Genomic DNA, 23697 nt, shown 5'->3' on the forward strand with positions numbered 1-23697 from the left:
GGGACGGACTCTGAGTCTGAAAATACAGCAGAACTTCTTTAAGATGACCACCCAAAACCGCATTGAAAAGTGCTCTTCTAGGGGTTGGTCTTCTCAAAAAGATGCACAGTATGCATAATGTATGGTGGAACTGAAAACGTGTCACAGAAAATTTGATCTGGATAAGGGGGCTGTCAATTTTATCTGTAGGGGCTCCCAAACCACTGGTTGGTCAACACTGGCATGATGTAAATATATAGTCTGAAATGCACATCAAATATATACATTTATATAAACAGCCATTAAATAGGACAGGTAGTAAAGTTCAGATTCTTACCCAGCTCAAATATTTGCAGGGGCAGTGTAAGAAAACCTGAGTAAGGGGTATATGGGTTGTTCTGGCCGGGAGCCGTACAAACATCATCGGAAGGAGGAAGCAACAAAAGCAGAGAGACCTGACCTCCAAACTCCAGCACTTCTTGACTGTATAACCGGAAATCTTTAGCCTATAAACAGAGGACAATGAGCAGTGAAGTGGTTTTCTTTGCAGCCATATCGTATCAATAGAGTTTCTCAAGAAGTACTGGCATTAAGTGTAACCACGTAGCAGTGGTGGCACCAACAAGCGTAAGATTATATTGCCCTCTTCATTTAGCACACACAGTTATCGGCTTTGCAGAGGAGGGCTACCTCTTGAAAGGAAATGTTGACTTGGCTCATTAGTTCCTTTACAGCCATCCGAAGTTCTTTCAGCAATAGGTTTTGGCTGCTGTCTGAGTCCTGCTCATTGTTCATTGGTTCATCCACGTTGGCCAAAGTCTGGAGCCATTCCCATTCTTCCCTAAGTAGAACACAACTAAATTATTACACATTACGGCCAACATAAAGTTACAGCAATGCGTCATAAATCACAGAAAGGCCATACCGATAGGTAAAAACTACATCAAATGTGTTTTGAAAATTGTCTAAGAAATGTACAATTCTTCAAGAGGTATTTAAATTATTGAGCATTTTATTTACGTAGCAAAATTAACCCCTTAACATAGTAACATAGCCAGAATCCATACGCAGACAGCTGTTTCGGGGTGTCTGTGTATGGATTCTGGCTTGGCTTTCAATCCCCAGTCATTGTTACAAGGCTTGTATTAAGAGTCTAACATTGACTTGCAGGAATGCTGCCTTCTAATATGTGGTGCTGCAAAGGTATTGTTCCGTGTCCATTTTTTTTTCCGTGACATATGCGGCTATCTTTAATATATTTCTTCACTGAAATATTTTCCTTTTTTGTTTTATTAGGGGTAATGTGCACAAAAATAAAAAAAAAAGATTTTTTAAAAATGTATAGTTCTTTATTTCCAAAATTATTATATTTACGTGAAAATAAAATACAGGAATGGGCTCCCCATTTTGCTTCAGACACTTCAGTCTCAGATTACAGGGCGGCTATGGTGGCAGTTTAGGGTTGCGTGGGCAGTGTATTTTATTCTGTAATTTTTTAACTTAATTTGTAACTATTTTTCTTAACAATTATATCCCCCATGGCGTCATATAAGACATCTGGGGGACATTCACACTGTCAATTCTTTTTTACCTTTGCAGTTTTCCACTGTAACTGGAGAATCCATGGGAGCCCTAGTTACAGAGAAAAACATACTCCTGTAGTGCCAATAGCCACTGGCAGAGCTTGGCTGGGGTCTACTAAGATCCTTTAGTTCTGCCATGCTTGGGTTCACTGGCGATCATATGATCGCCGGGACCATTAAAGGAAACAGAACTGCTGCTTGCTCTACTCTCTGCATATCGCTCATTGAGCACTATGTAGCCTGCAAAATCGAAGACAAAATGAGTAAAAACTACTTCTGTCTTCTCCACTGGGCCAGAGACAGCTTGGTCCTAAATGGGTTAATTAAACTACCCGTCTGATATATAGTGAGCATACTGCATGACATCTTTAAGAGGTGGTATGGTTTAGAAAACTAATTTTTCAGTACTGTATTAAGGGTTCATGGTTGATAGATGCTTCATTTCCCCTCTGGAGGCGCTATAGGGAAACTAAGCAACTGCTTCCAGGTTCTCTCTCTGATTTAAAGCTCACCACAGCAGGGCACCTAGCAAATCAGTTTAGCGTCAGGAGACCCTTCTACCCAAACGAGATCATCCAAAATGGAGAACTCTTCTATTATTGTGGCCCACGTTTACTAAGGCTATCGTTTGTCCTATCATGGACCTTTCTGAATATTCCCACGATCAGCAGATGCCCTTTTGATCGGCTGATCGGCTCTTTTATGTGGCAATGTGTCCACTTTTCTTATCATTTTTTAAAGTTGGCGAGTGATGAGAAAAGTCAGTTTTCAGCGTACACTTGCAGGTCATGATTTACGTCTTTCTTGGTGCAATGTATTCCAAAAACTAGCGTGGGCGGCTTAGTACATGTGGAGCTCAGTCAATGGAAAGCCTAAATATATGCTTATTTACCCCAAGAGCTACCATAATGCACTAATAGATTGTACAAGAATAAATGTACATAAAAATTCAATGACGGCTTCAATACTGATTGAACGTAAGGTGGAAGAGTTCCAGAAACAATATCAACCCTTTATCCAGTATCAACACTTTCATTAGCCTGACCTTGTATTGAACCGTTGTGGATTTCCTCCTCAGTATGCCTCCAAGATATTTACAGTTAGGACGTTCTTTGCCGTTACTAGGAATTGGTAGTTTATTGCTTATTAGGGTCAGATAAGACTGCAGCCAATGAAGGCAGTGTATAGTAAATGTGTCTGCCTCTCCTGCTGTTCAAAACCCTATTCCGAAATATGTGCTCAGACGCTGCAGAATGAATGGCGCCTCAGGAGCTGTTAAGGGGCTTCGGGGATTGACTGGGTTAAATCCCCAGATACAGACAGATCAGAAAAAATTTGCAGCCTCAGTTCTCATGGCTTAACCCTGTGCACATGGATTAGTGACCATCGGGAAAAGCAGCGACAGGTGATACTACAGGCAGATATTTCAATTTTGTCCATCCAGGCAACTGATGATGGTGGGATTAAAATCCTGAAACATGAGTTAATTTCAAATGTGCAACGTGTGCACGTGTGTGCGCTCTCTGCCGTGGTGGAAGGGGGGAAGGTGAAAGCTAGCTGAAGACCTAAATAGAGCACAGTGGTTGGGTACGTGCCTCAGTGAAATGACTTTGGCATGGTGAAGGTAAACTGAGTATGCTGCGCAATGTAGTGTAAGGTGTCTCCATCCATTCCCAGTCTAGGGTGATGCTCATCCATACATCTTGTAACATTCCTCAGCCAAACGATACTACATCCCTCTGGGAAAACTGAGCTAATGAAATATCCTGCATCACATGTATGCAAAAATATACTGCTATCATATAGGGTGTTGGAGGAAGGGGCACAGCTTAGGTTAGGGCAATACAGCAAGATGGGTTATGCGACATGAAGATTGTGACATGGCATCTAATGATTGTCAATGGCGTCACACTGCAACCTGTGACCTAACACAACCCCCATACACCAGTTGCGAAAATTCTAAACCAGTCACATGTGACTTTGCGATCATAGACTGCAATGAAAGGTTATGGGTTACTGCAAGTAAGACCCCATTTACACTGAAAGATGATCATTCAAAAATCGCTCAAACGACAGTTTCAGTGACAGTTTTGAGCGATCATCTTTGCATAGTCTATAGTAGCTAAGTAGCTACTAAAGAGCTAAGCAGGTGGAGCGGGACAAAGCTGATATTGCTTGGCGAACAATACAGCTGTTCTGCATAAGCAAACAGCTGCATTGTTCTTCAGCGCTTACAGTTCGTGTCCCGCTGTCAACTACCAGCGGGTAATGAGCTGAAAGAATCTTATCAGTGCTGCCGACTGTGATAACAGCCTGCACCACTGATAAGGGTTCATCGCTGAATTCTAGAAAACTAGAATTGAGCAAGGAACGAATCATGCACGAAAACTGCACGATGTCCATGCATTTAGACGCAACAATTATCGCTCAAAAGATAGCTTTGAGTGAATTTTGAGCGAGAATCGTTGTGTCTAAATGGGCCTTTATCTGGGATTTGGTTCTTTACAACAGTTAAATAGAAGCTCTAAAACTGTTGCACAAATTAGTTTGTCTGACAGAATTTTGAGCGATAATCGTCCCATCTAAATTGCCAATTAGAAAAGGGAAGAGATCTTTGCAGTGCTGTGTTTTGGACACAGGAAGCTAATTGCATGATGTTTAATGAGATGGGAATGCCCCTTAGGGGATTAAGAAACAAGTACCCTCCATCACAGCACATATCTGAGTGCCAGGATCAGATGGGTGTACTAGAGGACCCCCTAGTGGATCCAGGCTCTGACCCAACAATGGGACCCAAAGGTCCAGCAGAAGACAACTCTAATGGGATGAATCTATTTCTTATGAATGTATTCACAAGCTGAAACAAAAAAGTGACACTCAAAAGAGCGCACAAATGGTATCACTGAGCAGTGGAAAACCATATCCTGCTCTGATGAATCCAGATTTCTGTTACTGATGTGAGGTCAGAACTTGGCACAAGCAGCATGAATAGATGACCCCTTCCTGTCAGCATGTCAGTGCCTATTTCTAATTTGCAACAACTACAAGAAGCTTCCTATCCGCAGGGGCCGATATTCCTACAGAACAATTACAACACCTTGTGGAACCTACACCATGATGAATTGTTGGAGGCCAAAGCGGGCCAAATGCGCTACTACTGGGTGTCTCTAGTAAAGTGGCAATACTGTGTTATTCTATATATTTATATAGATATAATATATCTTGGCACTTAGTATATTTTGAAGCTATAAGTGATAAAGGGACAGTCTGTAAGGACTGATTCCTGCTCTAGTCCCTTTACAATTTATGTAATAGCAGATGTTTGCAGAAAGGTTCTTGTGCTCATCCGTGCTAAGCCCTAACTTGAGCCTGTTTGTTCAGCCAGCAAATGATCCTTTTACACTCACACCATTTCCTGTACTTCCACACTCCTATTTAAAACCATGTTCTTTCATTCTGCATGGGATGACACAAGCCTCCATTCAGTGCAAACTGAATGCGTCTCCCTGACGGGGAACCATAGATGATTCTGTGCACAAAGAACGTCCCTCACAATACTGGAATCAGGTAATACTAATAATGGGCCATCCGAATTAGGGCCCATTCACATCTGCGATAGGGCTTTCCATCTGTCGCTTCTGTTTTTGGAACAGAAAAACAGCAATAAATGGAAATAAACATTTCAATTTCTTCCCCTATTGATTTCAATGGGTTTTTAAAAAATGGAATTCTTTCAGTTTGCTTCCATTCCATTATGCTTCCAGTATTATTTGTTCCATTAAAAAATGGAAACATAATGGAACGGAAGCAAACTGAAAGAATTCCATTTTTTTTTTTTTAAACCCCCAAAAAAATAGAACAGTTTAAGGCCTTAGTCAGACGGGCGTTTTTTCGCGCGATTTGCGGATCGCATGACGGATGCGCATCCGAAAATCGCGTGACCGGTGCGCGCAAATCGCCCGAAAATCTGCTCCTAGCCGCGTTTCATTAGAAACGGGCCGGAGCTGTCCAGCGCATTGCATTCAATGGAGACGGCAATAGAGCCGCCTCCATTTAAAGCAATGCGCTGCGGGTGAGCCCGGGATGAATTGTCGGTAAGGGCTTAAATATATAATCCCTTCCCTGCAATTCATCCTAAAATATGTTAAAATAAAAAAAATTGTATACTCACCTTCTCCCGGCAGCCGGAGCTCCGCGCGGCCGTCCTGCAGTGGGTGTGAAGGGGGTGTGAGTCAGACCTGCCCCCTGATTGGCTCAGCGCTGAGCCAATCAGAGGCATGCCTCACTCACACCCATTCATGAATTCATGAATGGATGTGAGTCAGACCTGCCCCTGATTGGCTCAGCGCTGAGAGGCAGCAGTCACTCACCCATTCATGAATTCATGAATGGGTGTGTGAGTGAAACCGGCCTCTGATTGGTCAGGGCTGTGACCAATCAGAGGCAGATCATTCAGCAGGCGGGGATTTTAAAGCCTCGCCGGCTGAATAGTGCCGAGAAGCAGTTCAGGAGAACTGACAGCGGCCGCGGCTGGACTCCGGCTGCAGCGGAAAGGTGAGTATACAATTTTTTTTTATTTTAACACATTTTAGGATGAATTGCAGGGAAGGGCTTATATATTTAAGCCCTTCCCGACAATTCACCCCGCGCACGCCGGCAGCCCATTGCTTTCAATGGAGCGGCTGTATTGCTGCTCCATTGAATTCAATGGGCAAACATCGTTCTTCTCTGCCACAGCTGTTACAGCTGTGGCAGAGAAGAATGATTTGTCTTCTATATGTTCTCAATGGGGTCGGCGCTGCTGCCGCCGGCCCCATTGAGCGCATATAGAGAAGAGAACAGGAATCGCAGATCGCAGATAGGTGCGATCTGCAATTTTTTGTTCTATAATTTATCGGACGAGCGCATAAAAAGCGCTCATGTGTCCGATACCATTGCAAAGCAATGGTTTTATAAAATCGACGGACGCATGCGCATGCGCAAATCACGGCTAAAAACGCCCGTCTGACTAAGGCCTAATTCTGTTTTAATTCAGTTTTTCTGTTCCAAAAAACTAAGTAGACAGATGGAAAGCCCTGATGCAGAGGAGAATGAGACTGTAGTTGTTGGGCAGTCACCATCATAAATAGCAACTTGTAATACAGGCGCTATTAACAACACGACCCATAAACTACTTTCCATCAATATGGTGGAGCAATATAGTGGCAAAGCAGGATATGAACACTTCAACAGCTCCAAACCTGCTCTGCCTTTAGAGTAAGGCCACTCTCACACATCCATTTTTTACTGGTTAGCGCGGTATAACGCTCCCATCTATTTCAATGGGGCCTCACAGACATGCGCTCGAGCACGGCGCTGGATGGCGCTTTCTAGCGCCGCAATTTTCAAGCGCTGTCTGCTCTGTTTTTCGGTGTTTAGTGCACCTCATCACAATAATGGGGCGCGCTAAAACCTGCTGTCGGCTGCTGCAACCTGCGGCTGAAAACGAAAGTAAAATCGTGGCAAAGCACCGCGATTTGTTTTGCTGAGCGCCTGTCTGAGAGTGGTCTACATCTCCACTTTCTAATGTGGTCTAACTTCTATATCCAACATTGTGTAGGGATTAAAATCTTAATAAATCTTTATAGTGGTCTGAGCTGCATTTTTCCTTTACATAGCACCAAATCTCCTATGTAGTCAAACATTAAAAAATGTTATTTTGTCTGCCTCGCCTGCAGTCACCAGTAAAGCTTAATGTATACAGTGTCAATACTGAGTCCAATGTACAAACAGTATGCAGTTAGCTCCCCCTAGCGGTGACTACTGGGAGCCAGAAATGTATCACTTCACTATATATCTATGCAGAAGACAAATAGAAACTACTATAAAGACATACCATAAATTAACACAGAATTTTAGACATATCACCTTGATTTTGTGGATGTTTTTTTAATCTGTTTTTATTTTCGGATTGTATATTTTTTTATTTCTATTGCCCGTCCATGACTATGGGGTGGCCATCTTGTCTAAGCTGTAAAGATATGCTTCACAACAGAAATATTAGACCGTTCACACAGTGGACAGGAGTTGAGCTATTGACTTCCATGGGACACTATTCTGTGACCTGTAGAGGCAGGGGAGGAGGTGAGCTGTGACAACCACTTAATGTAAATCCTGTGTTCTCTATATATAGGTGTTATCTTTCATTGAAATCCTGCCTGTGATCTTAGTGAGATGACTGTTGAGAGGTTTTCTCTACAGAGCAGGTGTCAGAGTATTATTAGGCTCAACAGTCAGTGTGAAAACTGCAGGATTTTAATATAGAATGCAACATAAAAAAAATTGCCAAAAATAAAAAAATAGAATATAAAAATCCGATTTAGGCCTCAGTCACACGAACATTTTTTCGTGTACAAAAGGCAGATAAAAAAAAGAGTGCTTCTAAAAGAACCAATTGGTTCCTATAGAAGCGTTCACATGAACGATTTTAGAAGCCCAAGATACTCACACCTGACAAAGATAGGACATGCGAGTGCAACTCGCATCTAAGGTCCGCGGTGAGCAAAGACCGGGCCTGTCCTATATATGTGGAGCGTGCTTTTCATAGACTCCTATGGGAGCTGGAGAATACGCACCTCCGATTGTGTGAACAGGCTACTTTAAATAGCTGGAATTCGCCCGTTCACGCGATCTTTTCCACACGTGTGGGGCAATCTTTTTGTGTGCCTATTCGTACGGGGGGGGCCGCTTGTGTGACTGAGGCCTTATAGAACAGGTCATCTGCTGATGCCACATTCTCTTTAAATGTAACTGGTAAACCAAATTCATTGTACGTATCTTTGCACATTAATGTGAGTAGAGAATGGCGCTATATAAGCAATGCCCTGGACATGCATTTGATCAGCCTGTATGCCTTCAAATCATTTTTACCATCACTGCTGGAAGTGAATGCAGAAAACAGCTGAATGCACAATGAAATGTAACCCTGTCTGAAGAAAGCCATCACTAGCAAGAACCTGAGCTTTCCAGGACCTGCCTAAGCCGCTCCGATCATATGAAGCTTTAAATAGAAGCAGGCTGGTGAGTCAATGTGGATCATTCAATACCCAGAATGGGGCTCACTATAGGAAGTGTCCTGGTATTCTATCCCTTTGTGGATTTACTAGTAATTTTGTTTATAAATGACTAAGAATAGTCCCGCTATCTTCAGATATCAGTGCCACCTACTGAGTACACATCAGTCCACAATTAGTCTGGTACAGGAGCCGGCGGGATTCAGACCCAGCGCAGCGCTAAAGTAAATATTGATAGACAGCAATGCGCGGCTTTCATAACTCACTGTAACTGAGAGCTCTCATTACATTACTGTCAAATATAGATATAAATAGGGACACACATGCACAGCTTTAGACGTCATTAGCTTCAGGAAGAAAAATAGATATGATCCCCAAAATTCTATTTACCTTGTTTTACAAGTTCAAGCTGAATACTCTTTTAACAAGACTCATTTAGAATACTGTACTTGCACTGGACATATACTATATGCTTAGTATACAGCTGTAATCAAAATTATTCAACCCCCATTACAAATGAGGTTTATTTGCCAAATTGACAAATTTGCAGCTGTTTGCAAAATCAATCAACAATTTAAAAAGTTCAACACAACTTATAGGACACAAAATGCCACTTTTAATGACTAATGCAGACTCAGCATTATCCAACCCAGTGGAGTAGTTATAGGGGTTACAGTGGTCAAACTTGTGAGTGGGTACCGGAGCCAGTGGGGTCCACAGGCCCCCCTTACACACCATACTAACACTGGCTGCTCTGTCATTTTTATTAGCAACCATCTTTACCATTCCATCCTTACATCCCCCGCAGTGCATGCCATGCAGCAGTCACTGTCCGGTATTTTCAGTCATTCTCTTCCTTTTGCACAACTCCGGAGCTGAACAACAGTGTGATATCTTCATTCATCCTCTTTGGTCTGTGCTGCAGGAGTGCAGCAGACATAAGAGTATGAATGAAGACAGTAACTGCTACATGGTACGATGTAGGGTGGGAACAAGCTGAACCTTTTCACCAGGGTCCATGAGACTTTAGCTATGCCTGTGATTCAACCCCTTCATGACAGGCGCCTTTAGTAGTTTAGTAGAGACTCTACTTCTGAAACCAAGTCTGGCTTGCTGTTAGAAGGTCTAATGATGTCCAAGGTTCAGCTTACTGACAGAACACATGTCATTTTCTTCTTGGATTTTCTGATACTAGATTGAATCCATCTTACCCTTCACAAGACTGCAGGTTTCCAATGCCAGAGGAAGCAAAGCAATGCCAGGGCATCACCGAGCCACTGCCATGCCTCATGGTTTCTGTAGACAGGTGTTCTTTTCAGCATATCCTTCCATAAGGCTTAGGCTGGCCCACAGATGAATCCCCCAGTAGACCCTGAGACAGAAGTGAGCCGCCAACCCCCAACACTCACTATACTACATACCAGATAGGCAGCATCTCAGTTAGCCAATACTTAACTAGCTACCATAGTATATCTATTTATATAAATACATAGGTTGCTGAGATGACATCTAGGTGCATTGGGAGCCTGATTAGTATCCTCCCTGCGCCCCAGCTTCCCAATGATGCTGTAGAGGTTCTCCATCAACAATCTTCCTGTAGCCTGGCACTGCATGAGCATGTATGCCCAGCTCACAGAGATGAGAGGGGCACTAGTCCAAGGCAAGAGCCAGACAGCAGGCTTCTCAGAGGACCCCAGGACAGAAACAGCCCGAGGTAAAGGACAGGCAGCAAGACACTACTGAGAACAATGTATGTGCAGGCTCTGTCCTGTTAGGTAATCAAAATAAATTCATTTTCAAATTCCTGACATCTCTTTTCCTTCCGTAGGGAACTACAACTCCCAGCATGCACTGACAGCTGCAGACATTCAGGTGTTAATGGTCATTGTAGTTTCTGACATTGACTGCATTCGACAAGGAACCTTCTTAAAGGGGTTGTCCCGGGCCGAAACGGGTTTTTTTTTTTTTTCAACCCCCCCCCCCCCGTTCGGCGCGAGACAACCCCGATGCAGGGGTTAAAAAAGAACACCGGAGAGTGCTTACCTGAATCCCCGTGCTCCGGTGACTTCTTACTTACCTGCTGAAGATGGCCGCCGGGATCCTCTCCCTCGGTGGACCGCAGGGCTTCTGTGCGGTCCATTGCCGATTCCAGCCTCCTGATTGGCTGGAATCGGCACGTGACGGGGCGGAGCTACACGGAGCCCCATTCAGAAAAGAAGAAGACCCGGACTGCGCAAGCGCGGCTAATTTGGCCATTAGACGGCGAAAATTAGTCGGCTCCATGGAAACGAGGACGCCAGCAACGGAGCAGGTAAGTGAAAAACTTCTTATAACTTCTGTATGGCTCATAATTAATGCACAATGTACATTACAAAGTGCATTAATATGGCCATACAGAAGTGTATAGACCCACTTGCTGCCGCGGGACAACCCCTTTAAGTGTGAGTTCAAACAAAATCCTTGTGTACGGTTTAACCTCAAACTGGCACAATTTTCACAAAACCGCTGTTCACCTGCAAAACTGCACATCTATTAAAAGTCAATTCGAAACCTGTGCAGCTTTGCAATCAAATTGCATGTCGGCGCACTTTTCAGCAATGCCGTAGTCATTTTGTGTGAGCTCACCATTAATGGGATATGCCATAAATGCCACCCCGGAGACCTTAACCTATTACACAAACAGGAGACCACCGTTTCCTGCCAGCTGTATTCTCCATATACTTCAGTGGGGATATGGCGACATGCAAATGCAGCCTTCTTTCCATTGACATGCATAGAAAACACGTTCAGCCAGGAATTTGTGAGTAGCTGTACAGTGGGACCCCAGAATTAATTTTACTGGTGGGCCCTAGGAATCTTAGTCCTCCAGACAAACTGTTGGTCAATAAGACGAAAGGTTCCAGCTGTGTTTTATCTCTCCACAAAACAGAAACCCCAAACTTCTGTGGCTTATTTATATGGGTTTTAGCATATTGGAGCTGACTTTTCTTGTGCTTGTGAATCACTAGAGGGGTACATTTTGGAGTTCAGCGTTTAGTATGCTCCCTGCTGTGCAAAAGGAAACCTCAGTAACTGCTGCCATCAAATTTTGCTGCAACTTATGAACTGCTTCCAGCTGTATCTCCAGGTACATTCAGTGCTTTGGCTATCTTTTTGTATCCTTTTTCTGGTTTGTACAAGGTAATGATCTCTTCTCTTAACTTTTTGGACTGCTCTCTTGACTTGTAGTCACATGTCAGTCACAAAGTCACATGTCACTCTACCCAGTCCAGGTATTTGATGTGTTTTATCTCAAGCACACCTGATGCAACTAATAAAGCCCTTTATTACTTTCATCAGGTGTGCTTAAGACAACATGCGATTTGCAAATGTGTGCTGTTATGATGGATTCTGTTCAGAGGGTTGAATAATTCTGTTGGTGTGGATCTTGAAGCAGAATTTGTCGTGGATCTGCAGCAGGATTCAGTCCTTCAATTGAAAGAGTTAAATATGCTGCAGATTCACACCAAAAACTGCACCAACACAATCATTAAAAGTGGCATTGTGTACTGAACTTGGAGAAACCACTTGTTATATTAGTTGTGTTGATCTATTTCAATTGTTCTTGTACGATTTTTTTTGCAAACAGCTGAAAGTTTGTAAATTTGGAAATTCACAATGGGGGTGAATAATTTTGATTGGAACTACATAAATTTGATAATTTCATTATCAGCAAATGATCGATACATATGGTAAAGGACGGGTAATCCACTATTTTATTAAGTACATGAAGGGTTGATCAAATATTTTACACATGTGATCTATATATGTGTGGTTGGAGAAACATATTGGATACTATTAATGATGGAACCTAGATATCCAAAAAGGCTTAAACTACGAAACTGATCTATTGTACTTGTATTGGACGTACAATATACTTCATGTATTGCCTATATGTTTGGTGCTCAGCAAATGTTGACTAGTACATGTGGTATATGCAGGGTTAGTCTGCAATTGTACATGGTGTATGAAGGGTTAAGGTACCTATACATGGGATGACTCTGGGGCCTATAAGCTGTGCTTTACACAGAAGCGATAGTTGTTCACGTGAATTGAGGTGAAGCGGCTGGAGATCGTTCTGGCCTTCTGCCTCCATTCACAGTAATTCACAGTTTTGCTAAAAACCAAGCGACTCCAGCAGGCGAGCGATTTCTCGCTCAGTGCCCCATTACTATGTAAAGGGAACTTGTCACTAGCTTCATGCTGCCCAAATCACAGGCAGCTTTAAGTCAGCCAGGACAGGTGCCCACACTACAGGGAGGTGTGTTTTATTCTGAAACACTGCAACGTTTCAGAGAAAACATGAGCAACTGAGAACGGGGAGAAGAATCATGAAGGTGGCTCCCTGCTGGCATCTTCATCTTCCCACCCGGATTGGCAAGATTGACAGATCTCTTCCTCCTGCCAATCTAGCTAATGCAGGGTTTCAGAATAAAACGTACCTCCCTATAATATGAGTGCTTGTCCAGACTTCATGGTGCCAGTGGTTCGGATAGCATGAAGCTAGTGACTGGTTCCCTTTAATACTGTCCTCGCTCCTATGTACTGTCTCCATTGTTTTGCCAGCTTTTAGCCTGAGACAAATCTGTTGTGCAGTTTCTTATGTTTGAAAGCGAACAACTGAAATCATGTCTGTGGGGTACAGAGAACCAGTGTACTATATAGCAGTTAAAATATCCTGTAACCCCTTAGACCTGATGAACATGGACTATTATGGATCTGTATGGTACGGATCTAGAATATAGTTATACGTAGCTATAAGTCCATACTGTGCCTTCAGTTTTATACAAGATACCAAAAAACCGAGGCATCCATCACTTGCTGTATTATGTACATGCTGTTTTCTAGAGAATAGGGTGCTTTATTATGCTGCCGAGGCACCATATAGTGGCTTATGGAGCCCCTAAAACTCCATGGTAAAGACCCGTTGGAACTCCAGGGTCCAGGCACACGAGTTGGCTCTTTACATAAGCCCTAAAAGTGACCCTATGGGACAGCAGGGTGAGAGGTTCCCTTTAGGACATGAAGCTCTATGTTGTCAAAGGGTGATCGCCCAAATAGGAAGTCAGTTGGTTGCTCGGTAAGCTGAACTCCTATACCCTCCAGAATACACTAAAGGGGAGTTGCAGAATAACACATATTACTATGAGTTATATATTACAGGCATTGACATGATAGCACCTCCTTGTAGTTAGAAGGTTTGACTTTAATGTAGCTGGAAAACCAAAAGGGATGTACAGAATAGTTGATGACCACTTAGTCTGTTTACATGAGCAAAAATAAGAAGCGTCTTTGGTTACAGTAACAAGGCTCCAGTGTATCACCGAGGAGAACTAAAGTACTTTATCTATTTTGGAGAAGACACCACCTTCCCCTAAGTGACCAGAATGTTCTGCGCACCATCATTTTCTCTCTAAACGTTTACAATGACTCTTCAAATAAATGTTTACATGTGTCCACCGCATGCAGGAAGCAGGATCCGAACTCCAATAATATGAAGCTAAATATTTTGAAATGTATTGAAATGTTAGGACACATCTCTTATTGTTGGCACTGCTGCATGGGCTCTGTGTAAATGCAGCACTACTTGAACCACAAATATTTCTTCTAAGGTTCACTTCCACTTCCATGAAAAAACACAAACGCCAAGGTTCCCGTTAAAGTTCACAGTGCTTAAAAAAGGGTAAATACTCCTGGCAAGAACGCAATGTATGCAACATGGTTGGCATCCAATCGAACATCAGAATCAGACATCTCCTCAACCCAATTAGGTTGGTTAATTGACTTTGGGTAATGTTACTATTTTTCTCTACCCACCTGGACACATTTGCATTGGCTCTGATTTTCACATGGCAAAGGATATTTGGTAATCTTTCGGGCACCAGCACTCGGATCTGGTCTACGGCACTGCACAGCTTCAGATAGCCCAAATACAGACCAGGAGGCAGGGCTTGGCTACTTCTTCTATGATAAGCCAATTTGTCCTGGAATTAACAAAGAAGTTGGTGAATATACCAAAAAAGACGCAGCTAAACATTCGGTTGTATATAAACAGGGCTGGCTTTATGTTCTTATTCTTTGACATTAAGACCATGTATACTTTCTCTCTGCATGACAAAGTTGCATGTTGTTTTACATACAGAAGGAAAGCTTGAGCTTGTCATGGCTTCACCATGTAATAACCGCAGGTTCTCATTCTCAGCTTTTCTAACTCCACTTATTCTTGTTTGAAACATTTTAACTGCCGGATTTGCTTGGGACCACAGATAGGTGAATAAAGGGGATAAAAAGATTTGACTGTGGTGTGAAGTATATCGACAGCCAGGATCTCAGTTATATCATCTATTATACATTGCACATTTGTCTGCAATACGGTAGTGTTCATGACTCTGCTTATATAACTCCTAACTTTATGGATTGAGAGTTGGAAGGACTTGTTGTTAGCCGTTTAGTCGTTTACGACCCTCGACAACCCTAAAGACGAGCTCCCTCCATGTTTTTCGGTTTTGCACTGCTTCTTTCAGTTATGTGATATCCACACCAGTATCAGCTCTGACAGTATCAGCCATCGTGTTCTTTGGCGGCCAGGTCTTCTTTTGCCACTGATCTGTCCAAGCATTATAGATTTTTCTAGCAACTCTTCTCACATTCTATGGCCAAAATCCGTGAGCCTGAGCTCGGTCATCAACCCCTCCAGTGATATATCAGGTCTTATACGATTCAGGACTTCTCTGTTTGTTACTCTTACTGTCCAGGGTATACGCAGCAGCTTTCACTAGCACCATAGCTGGAAACCCTATGAAAGAACTTTTAAATGGAAGGACTAATCTACCTCAAATATAACATCGTTCGCAAGACTGTAATAAAAATGTAGTCTCCTCTAATTGACAGCGAAAAATCTCTGGATGATTATATGAATTTTATTTCTTAACATATTTATCATTTGATTGAAGTTCTTACCACTCGTACTAAGGCCTCCGGCACACCAACATATTTGGGGTCGTGTGCTGTCCATGTAATTCACAAGCAGCACAGAGTCCCATTATGGTCTATGAGGCTAAGCACATGGCTGTTATTTCACACAGCATGTCTGCATCACAGAAGAAAAATAGGGCTTGATAATGCATATCAATGTGCAGTCTGCGCAGGTGTCCATGTGGCATCAGATGCGAGTTGCGCCCAAGCCTCTCAGATGCAACTCGCACACACGAGAAGTCTGCCGGAGGCATACTGGTATTCATTTTTCTGCTGGGCTATTATTTCAAATTTTAGTTACATGATCGTACATGTGATCAGTTTGATATATTCTCCTATTTGCCAGCTGTGTATCTAGTTTAATTCCATCTAATAGGTATATAGTCTGTTATCTATTAAATATTTGCGTCATCTTGTAAGAATATCATATAATCACAGCATACATGGCTTTGCTATACAGTTTACCCTAATATGAATGCACCACATATTTTTGATATTTTCTATATGTGTTTTTACTTATCAATAAAGTTTTGTATATTTCTTATGAATTTTCCTATTTTTTCTTCAAATATTTGCATATCTGACCAGCATGCTCGAGTGGCACTGTAGGGGCGCGCCTGCTGTGTTGTAGGATCGTTTCCAGGGTGATGTGACGATGTTCGCAACGGCCCATGTGTTTCTCACACTGGCATATGCTTAGTGTCATTTCAGTGCTTGATGCTGACCACTTCTCTGCCAGTTAGTAGACTGTTTCTTCTGTGGGGAAAGGGCGTCCCTAGCTGTCCAATCAGCAGTGGTATGTGTATAGTTATTGTGGCTCATCACTCATAGAGGACACCAGTTATACTCTCAGTCTGATGGTGTTTCCGGTCAAGTTGGTGGTTCTGGTCCTGCGTCTGAGTTCAGTTCTACTGTACGTTTATGGTTCTGTCTATTGCGTTCCATCTAGCTCTTGCCACATCCCTGTCACCATCTAGTCAGGATCACCCCAGGTTCTGGACATGGGGCTGCCCTCATCAGGGCGATCACCCTGCTTTAAGTATGGATCTCTTGCATTAGTATTCCCTTATTTTCCTATTTTTATGTTCCATTGTAAATATTTTGTGTTATCTGTGCTTGTACCATTATTGCACCCAGTTCAGCCGAAGCAATATATTAGCTACATCTGGTTCAGACATAACAGGTTGTCTAATATTGTGTGTTTGCTTTCTATTATTAATTTGGAATTGAGCACTGACATTTATTCCCAAAATTTTGAGTAGTTTACTTTAGAATATTTTTTTTTCTTATAAATGTATGTATGTACCGGGTCCTCCGCACTGGGAGATGCTCTTCGTAGCTGTACTCTACCTTGGCTAATAAATGAAGATCATAAATCTATTGAGCATGGTATCCAGGAGGTCTGAAGGTTAGGGCTACAGATGCTCCTCCTCAGACCCATAAAATATGGGTCTGATCCATTCCCTTTTAGATGATTGGTCATTGTATGAAGATTTAACCGATATGTTGGAAAATTTTGGTCCATCTAAACTGGCTGACACTTTCCACTGCAATTAAAATAAAGAAGTGAACCATGGAACTTTACCATAAGGTTTGATGAAAAATCTGTGTACAGCTTCTATATAGACTTACAGTACTGTGTAACAGTTTAAGGCAGGTGTGGAAAAAATGCTGCAAAATACAATTGCATGTGTCTCTATAGCTACAGACTGCAAACAACCCAGGTGTTTAGTCATCCTGCAGTCCCATACTCTCATCCAGGGGCATACATACTGTAGAGACAGCACATGCTGCTGCTATGGAGCCCTTAAGGGGACTTAGGCCTGCAACCCTGGTATTGTTGTATCTTGTCTCCACCCATTCTTATGCATGCCCCAACCCATGCCTCCCACTGGATTGGCTGGGCTGGAGAATGGGTGGGCATAATCTCCCCTGCTGGCTGCTGTCAATCACCCCTCCGCCGCTCGGCTTTGTTCCCTTAGACAGCTCCAGCGCTGTAAGTCTTGTCACCCTCGCTGCCATCACTGATGGCTGGCCTAATGCGAGGTCGGCAAGGAGACTCACAGCAGCAGAGCCACTGCGGCGGAGCACGGAGGGCTGAAGGCTGGGCGTTGGAGTGAGTGACAGCTGAGCCCAGGGAAGTGTGAAAGCACTGAAGACCTTGTAGTGCTGTTGGCAGCCTGTCATGGACAGTCTGCACAGGGTACGCGGTGCGCTTAGCTGCTATGGAAGGGGGGGGGGGGATCAAAAATGTCAACGTCGGATGCTCTCTCCATGCCTGGCGATAGGGGGGTGGGGAGGGGGTTTAGAGGCTGGAGGGGAGTTGATGTTAGATGGGCAGCAAGCTCCTAGCAGCGTCGGGAATGAGTTTGGGCTGGGATGAAGGGTTAGGGTTTGTTACAGTGTTACATTTACATTATTAGCTGTAAATAAAGCATATACATCTAATAATGTAAGCCTTACACTGAAACTAACCCTAACCCTCCATCCCAGCCATAAGTAGATGGCCACGCTTCTAGGACCTTGCTGCAGGCAGACAATCACTAGCTTGTGGGTGTATAGTGGGCGGATACAGCCCATCACTAGGTCTCCACCCATACTTGTGGTGGAGACAAGATACAATTGTACCTGCAACCCCTTGGGTGGTGAGTACCAATAAAGGACTCCTCACTATAGAGGAACCGCATTGTTAGAAAACAAGGGTATGGTGAATTGGCCCAAGGGTCATGGAAAGAACATGGAGAAAATAATTATCAAGCCCCTTCTATCCTGGGTGACAAAACCTGGTACAATATGCACAGCCCAAATTCACCTTTGCTATGGAGCCCCATCTTGTTCGACATGTGTAACATTTCTATCTGTCCCACTTCTTGCTAACGTGCAAGAGACTGAATAATCAGAATATGCAGGTTTAGGTTGAAGTCTATATCCAGAGAGTTGCATAGGAGCTGTATACACAAGATGGTACTTTAAAAAAAATCTGTTTGCAAAGTTGCGTTGTTTTTTTTTTATTTTAGATGCACTGGAGCGACAAACTGGTCTATAATGAATAAAGGGTGACAACATGTAGCGGTTATTCACATCCTAATCCCGATTTTCCATAAACAATTACTGTAGAAATTGATTTCCTTCCCCAGTAAATGCAAAGCTGAATTCATCTCTTGAAATGGATACATTTCTGCATTTGGAGTGACAGGTCAGATCAGAATACAAGAGCTGGTTATACATTCCTGGAGATAACACACCTCGCTCACTTCCTTCCTCCAACTACTGTAAGTCGAGAAGGTCAACTCACATGCAGTGTCATCAGCAGGACATCCAGAGAGCTGGGCTCGTCCGGTGATGAGACAGACTTCCTGTGAGTCTGCAGTTTGCACACGGGCATCCAGCGTACGTTCTCTAAGGTCTGGCTCAGCTTCACCTCCTTCAGAGTCACAATCAGAATGTTTCCTTGCTTATCTTTAATGGGCTCAAAGAACACTTGTCCCAAGTCCTGGAATCCTAAAAGACCCTGGCAATGGAGAAGAACATTGAGGGAAGCAAAGGTTCACAATGACACCTTGTAATGGCAACACTTGATCTTTTAGATATGCAGCAGCTCATGACTGTCAGCTGATTCATTGCCATCATGTCAGTCCTGCACATGGAAACGACCTTTTCTGATAGCAATTGCATTTATAGCATTTTTTATTCCTGTTAATAAAGTTCTGCAACTTTCTAATATGCTATGTTGCAAATTTTCACATTTTCATGATCCCTACTTGCTCTTAAAGGGTTCTATGAGCACAATAATCTAAGTTTATGGGCTCATAGGGTAGCCTACTGAGTCCACGGAAGTGCTTTTTATACTTAGGCTGCCTGTCCGCGGGCGTTATGAAATCCCGCGGCGGATCTCCGCCACGGGAGCTGCCGCCGGGAAGCAGGAGGCAGCTGACAGATCCCCGCGGTGAGCCTATCTGACATATAGGCTCACCGCAGAGAATCGCGGCAATTCACAGCATGTTGCGATTTGACGTCTGCAAGCGGAGAATCGCAATGATTCTCCGCTCATGGACAGGGGGGCTGCGCTTTCCATAGCAACACTATGGAAAGAGTGCACTGCGTTCCCACAGCCGGATTATCACCGCGGGGAACGCAATGCAAAAACGCCCCTGGATAGGCAGCCTTACCTTCCTCCCCGTTCTTTCTCTGTCTAACCTGGAAGCCAAGACTCAGTGCGTGCATCAGACTCACCTCTTCATTCTAGAGAGGACAGTTTGTGCATGGAATGAAGAGATACGCCTGATTCATGCAACAAGCATGGCTTTCTGGGCGCATAGACTGGATAGAATTGTAGAAAACTCCCAACTGTGACAAGTATTAGATCTGTACAGTTTTTGGTCTCTGGATGTTCTTATTCACTGACAGGAAGCAGAAATTTTAAAAAGTTAAAATAAAAAGTATAATACAAGGTTGAAAATTGCTTTATTATATAGAGATATAACATGGTGATTCAAAAGTCAGGCCCACCTAGAATATTTTCTGAACGAAAAGAGATACAAGTAGGAAACTTTGTAGAACAAATAGATGGGGGTGGGACTTTTCGGCATTATGGTGGTGCCTGTAGGCCAATTTGGGGCAGCTATCTTGGATTCAGCCCAAGAAATTTCAATGGAAAGATGTCAACGGAAACATGATTTAAGGGTAGAATTGTATTAGAAACTGATAGATTCAGTCATTTTTTTCAATATCTGAAACCATTTTCAAGTTATGGATGATGTCATGTTGAGTTCTCATGTTGAACTATGTGGTATGGAAAACACTAAATGACGTGTCTCTTCAGGTACCAGAAGATGCCGGTAATGCAGGACAGAACTGAAATCATCCTGAAGTCCGGTAACAGAAGTTCACGTGATGTGGCCGAGGCTTTTAATCAAGAACACCAAGAAAGACGGCCAGTGAGTGCAGAAACAGTCAGGAAACTGATTCAGAAGTTCAGGGAAACTGGTAGTGTCCAGGACAAACCGAGAACTGCTCATCCTAGCCAGATCCATTGGTGTTGACAGCTGTGCTAGCAGTTTTCATGAAGAGTCCACATAAAAGCACCAGGAGACTGGCATTAGAGCATGGTGTAAGTCAACCAACTGTCGTAGGGATCCTCAAGACACAAGTGGCATCCAAACAAACTGCAGCTGCAAAACAAGTTGGGTGAAGATGACCCGGACAGATACTTAGCATTCTGTCAGTGGACAACTGGCCGTCTTCCTGGGTGTTCTTGATTGAAAGCTTTGGCCAGCTCAAGTGAATCTTTGTTACTGACAATCAGGATGATCTCAGTTCTGTCCTGGATTGTTCATGGCATACTCTGGTACCTGAAAAGAGATACGATTAGCGTTTCCATACCACATAAGTCAACATATAACTTTATTAATACTTAACATGACATCCATAAATGGTTGCAGGTATTTAAAAAGATTACTGCACCAACAACTTCTGTCTCCCATGACCCCTTTTCCATAGAAGTTTCTTGGTCTGATGGCTGACAGGCACCACCATAGCGCCAAAAAAAGTTTTCTACAAGGCTTCCTACTGTGTCTCTTTTTATTTAGAATATATTCCTGGTAGCCCTGACTTTTGACTCGCCCTATACATCATTTGCATAGATGGAGCAGTGGATACAGCTACAACTATTCTAGACAATCCTCTTTGACTTCAGGTTATTTGCCTGACTGTACTATACAGAGGCTGGGCATGACAATGGTTGCTTCAATGGAGCCCAAGGAGGTTTAATTGCAGCGCTCACAGCATAATTATGATATTACAAATGTATCTATGAAAATAGCTTAAAGAAGAAAACGTATATAGCTACAGCTCCACGATGATAAGAATCACTACAGGTGACTACAGGTGATTCGTAGAACACAGTGAACACATTTCAATGCTGCGATGGGAAAAAAAAAGTTGATACCACGTTAGCTTTTTTGCGATTTTTCCAAGGTAGCTTGCAACTTTTTATCCCATAGCAAAACCACTGAATTCATCTGCAATGGCTAGTGACATAATGTCACCATGTAGCCCTAGCTTAAATGAACATTAGGCCCTGTAATTCATTAAAGGGATATTCCAATTTCATAAAGGGATATGCCATCACTTTTTGAACAGTGAAGATTGACCTTTAGTCCCTCTCTGATCCTAAGAATGAAGTGCAATGTGTTGTTTTAGTGTTCACTGTTTTGCCCTGCACCCCGTCTATGCAGGAACCCACAGTCAGCGCCATTCACATACCTGCTGTAGTTCTCCTCTGCAGTAGGTGGCCACTGGGCAGGGACCGACTCTGACGCAGCGGCAGTGCTAAAATGAACGCTGTGGCCGCTTCATTCTCAAGATTGGTGGGGGTCCCACAGATCAGACTCCCCTCAATCATTTTCCAGTGATATGTCATAACTTTATGAAATGGTAACAACACTTTAATTATAAACATAATGTGATTGTTCCCAGCAAGAGAAACCACGTAATCTTGTAGATATGACACCTTTTAATGGCTAACAAAGGTATCATATCTACAAGATGACTTGGTTTCTCTTGCTGGGAACAATCACATTTTGCTCTACTGGCTAACACAGTACCAAACCTTTGTTATCATTAACTATACACATGGAAAACAACAAGTTATCATTAAAATTCATACCTGCATCTGTGACACAGCTACCAACATTTTAAAGCGGGTTTGCAGAATGCAAGAGCAGGAGGATTGTGACACGGTGACGCATTGTCGTAGCCACAAGATATCATCCCACATGCAAGATACCTAAAGAGTGAAAACAGTGAAGTGTAACAGTGTTCAGTTGTACTTGCGCTAATCAACTGCGATTTTCTGCTCACGGGGGAAAATTGCAGCATGCTTTATTTGGTGCGTGAAATTTGGTGCAGTCAATGGAAGCTGTCCGATCTGCGGCTACTTCAAAATTCATCACCGGCGCATCATGCCCTGCACTGTGCATGCATGCCGGCCGAGACAGGTGAATATGTGTCTCTCAGGGGCACCGGGTCTGATTCCGCTGCGAGATTTCGCAGTCGGAATCCGACCTGGTCGCGGGCATTCGGCCTTATAGTTTGGAATTGCTGAATGTGGAGGATGAGCCAACACGTTTTAGGTTTACAGCTGAAAGAAGAAGTGTCAGGAGGCCGTAGATCTTACCTTAGTGAACCACAGGAAGTCCTGCATGAGGAGACAGGAGTAGGAGTCATCTATCTCCACTACCGGTATCTGGTCTTCATGAGTCACAAGAACATTGTCATCCTTATAAAATATAGATGCCAAATACAGACCCCTGGAAATAGATAGATGCGAGTTACAGCTGAAATAAAAGAAATAAATCTACTCCTTCTACGCTGTCAATATGGAGCCAGTCCAGGCCTACAGTCTGGTTGCTAGAAATTAACTTTCTAAGAAGCACAGTCTTTTCAATAATGTCATGATTGGGATCACAGCTTGTGAAAACCTGTGCTGTACCAGAACTATAGACTTAAAGGGGTTGCCCGACTTAACTGTCTTTAAAAAATGAGTTCTCCATGTGCAAACATAATAAACAAGCCTATACTCACCTCGCCTGGCCTCATAGCTTCTGCACAACAGCTCCAGAGGTTCCCTGTGAAGCTTTGTTTACAGGCTGCAGACAGCCTGTGTACAGAACGAAAATAGGCTGCTGCAGCCAATGACAGACTTCAGCGTTCGAGCATTGACACCTGTGATTGGCTGCAGCAGCCCGTGATGTCCTGTAAACAGGCTGCTGCATTCTGTAAATACAGCGACATGGGGAAGACCCAGAACTGTGCTGCAGGAGCTGCGGAGACCCAGGCAAGGCGAGTATAGGCTCATTTATTAGGCTTCCACATGAGGAACCCCTTTCAAAAGAAAAAATTAAGTTGGACAACCCCTTTAACAGGCGATGGGTCCAGCTGTCTTTCTTCTTTATACAATACCTTTTCAGGCCTTTTAAAAACTTGCTGCTGGGATGAAAGAGATGTTTCAAGCTCTTAGAAACCGAATGTTTTCTGCTCTGTGGCTGGTTCTTGAATGGCTCTGGAAC

At 43.2% G+C, this 23697-nt stretch overlaps 1 protein-coding gene across 1 annotated transcript in view; it reads right to left on the minus strand.

Annotated features, from left to right (window-relative positions):
- LOC136576846 (ankyrin repeat and fibronectin type-III domain-containing protein 1-like) overlaps positions 1-23697 on the minus strand; it is a 236364-nt gene that overhangs the window by 17812 nt on the left and 194855 nt on the right. The window contains exons 12-18 of the mRNA XM_066576445.1: positions 23591-23690; positions 22806-22938; positions 22296-22415; positions 18924-19139; positions 14471-14637; positions 670-820; positions 317-485 (exon numbers count right to left, since the gene is read on the minus strand). Of these exons, the coding sequence (XP_066432542.1) occupies positions 317-485; positions 670-820; positions 14471-14637; positions 18924-19139; positions 22296-22415; positions 22806-22938; positions 23591-23690 (1056 nt within the window). The remainder of the gene's footprint in view (positions 1-316; positions 486-669; positions 821-14470; positions 14638-18923; positions 19140-22295; positions 22416-22805; positions 22939-23590; positions 23691-23697) is intronic.

The sequence above is a fragment of the Eleutherodactylus coqui genome, chromosome 8 (assembly GCF_035609145.1).
Source record: "Eleutherodactylus coqui strain aEleCoq1 chromosome 8, aEleCoq1.hap1, whole genome shotgun sequence".
In the NCBI taxonomy this organism is placed as follows: Eukaryota; Metazoa; Chordata; class Amphibia; order Anura; family Eleutherodactylidae; genus Eleutherodactylus; species Eleutherodactylus coqui.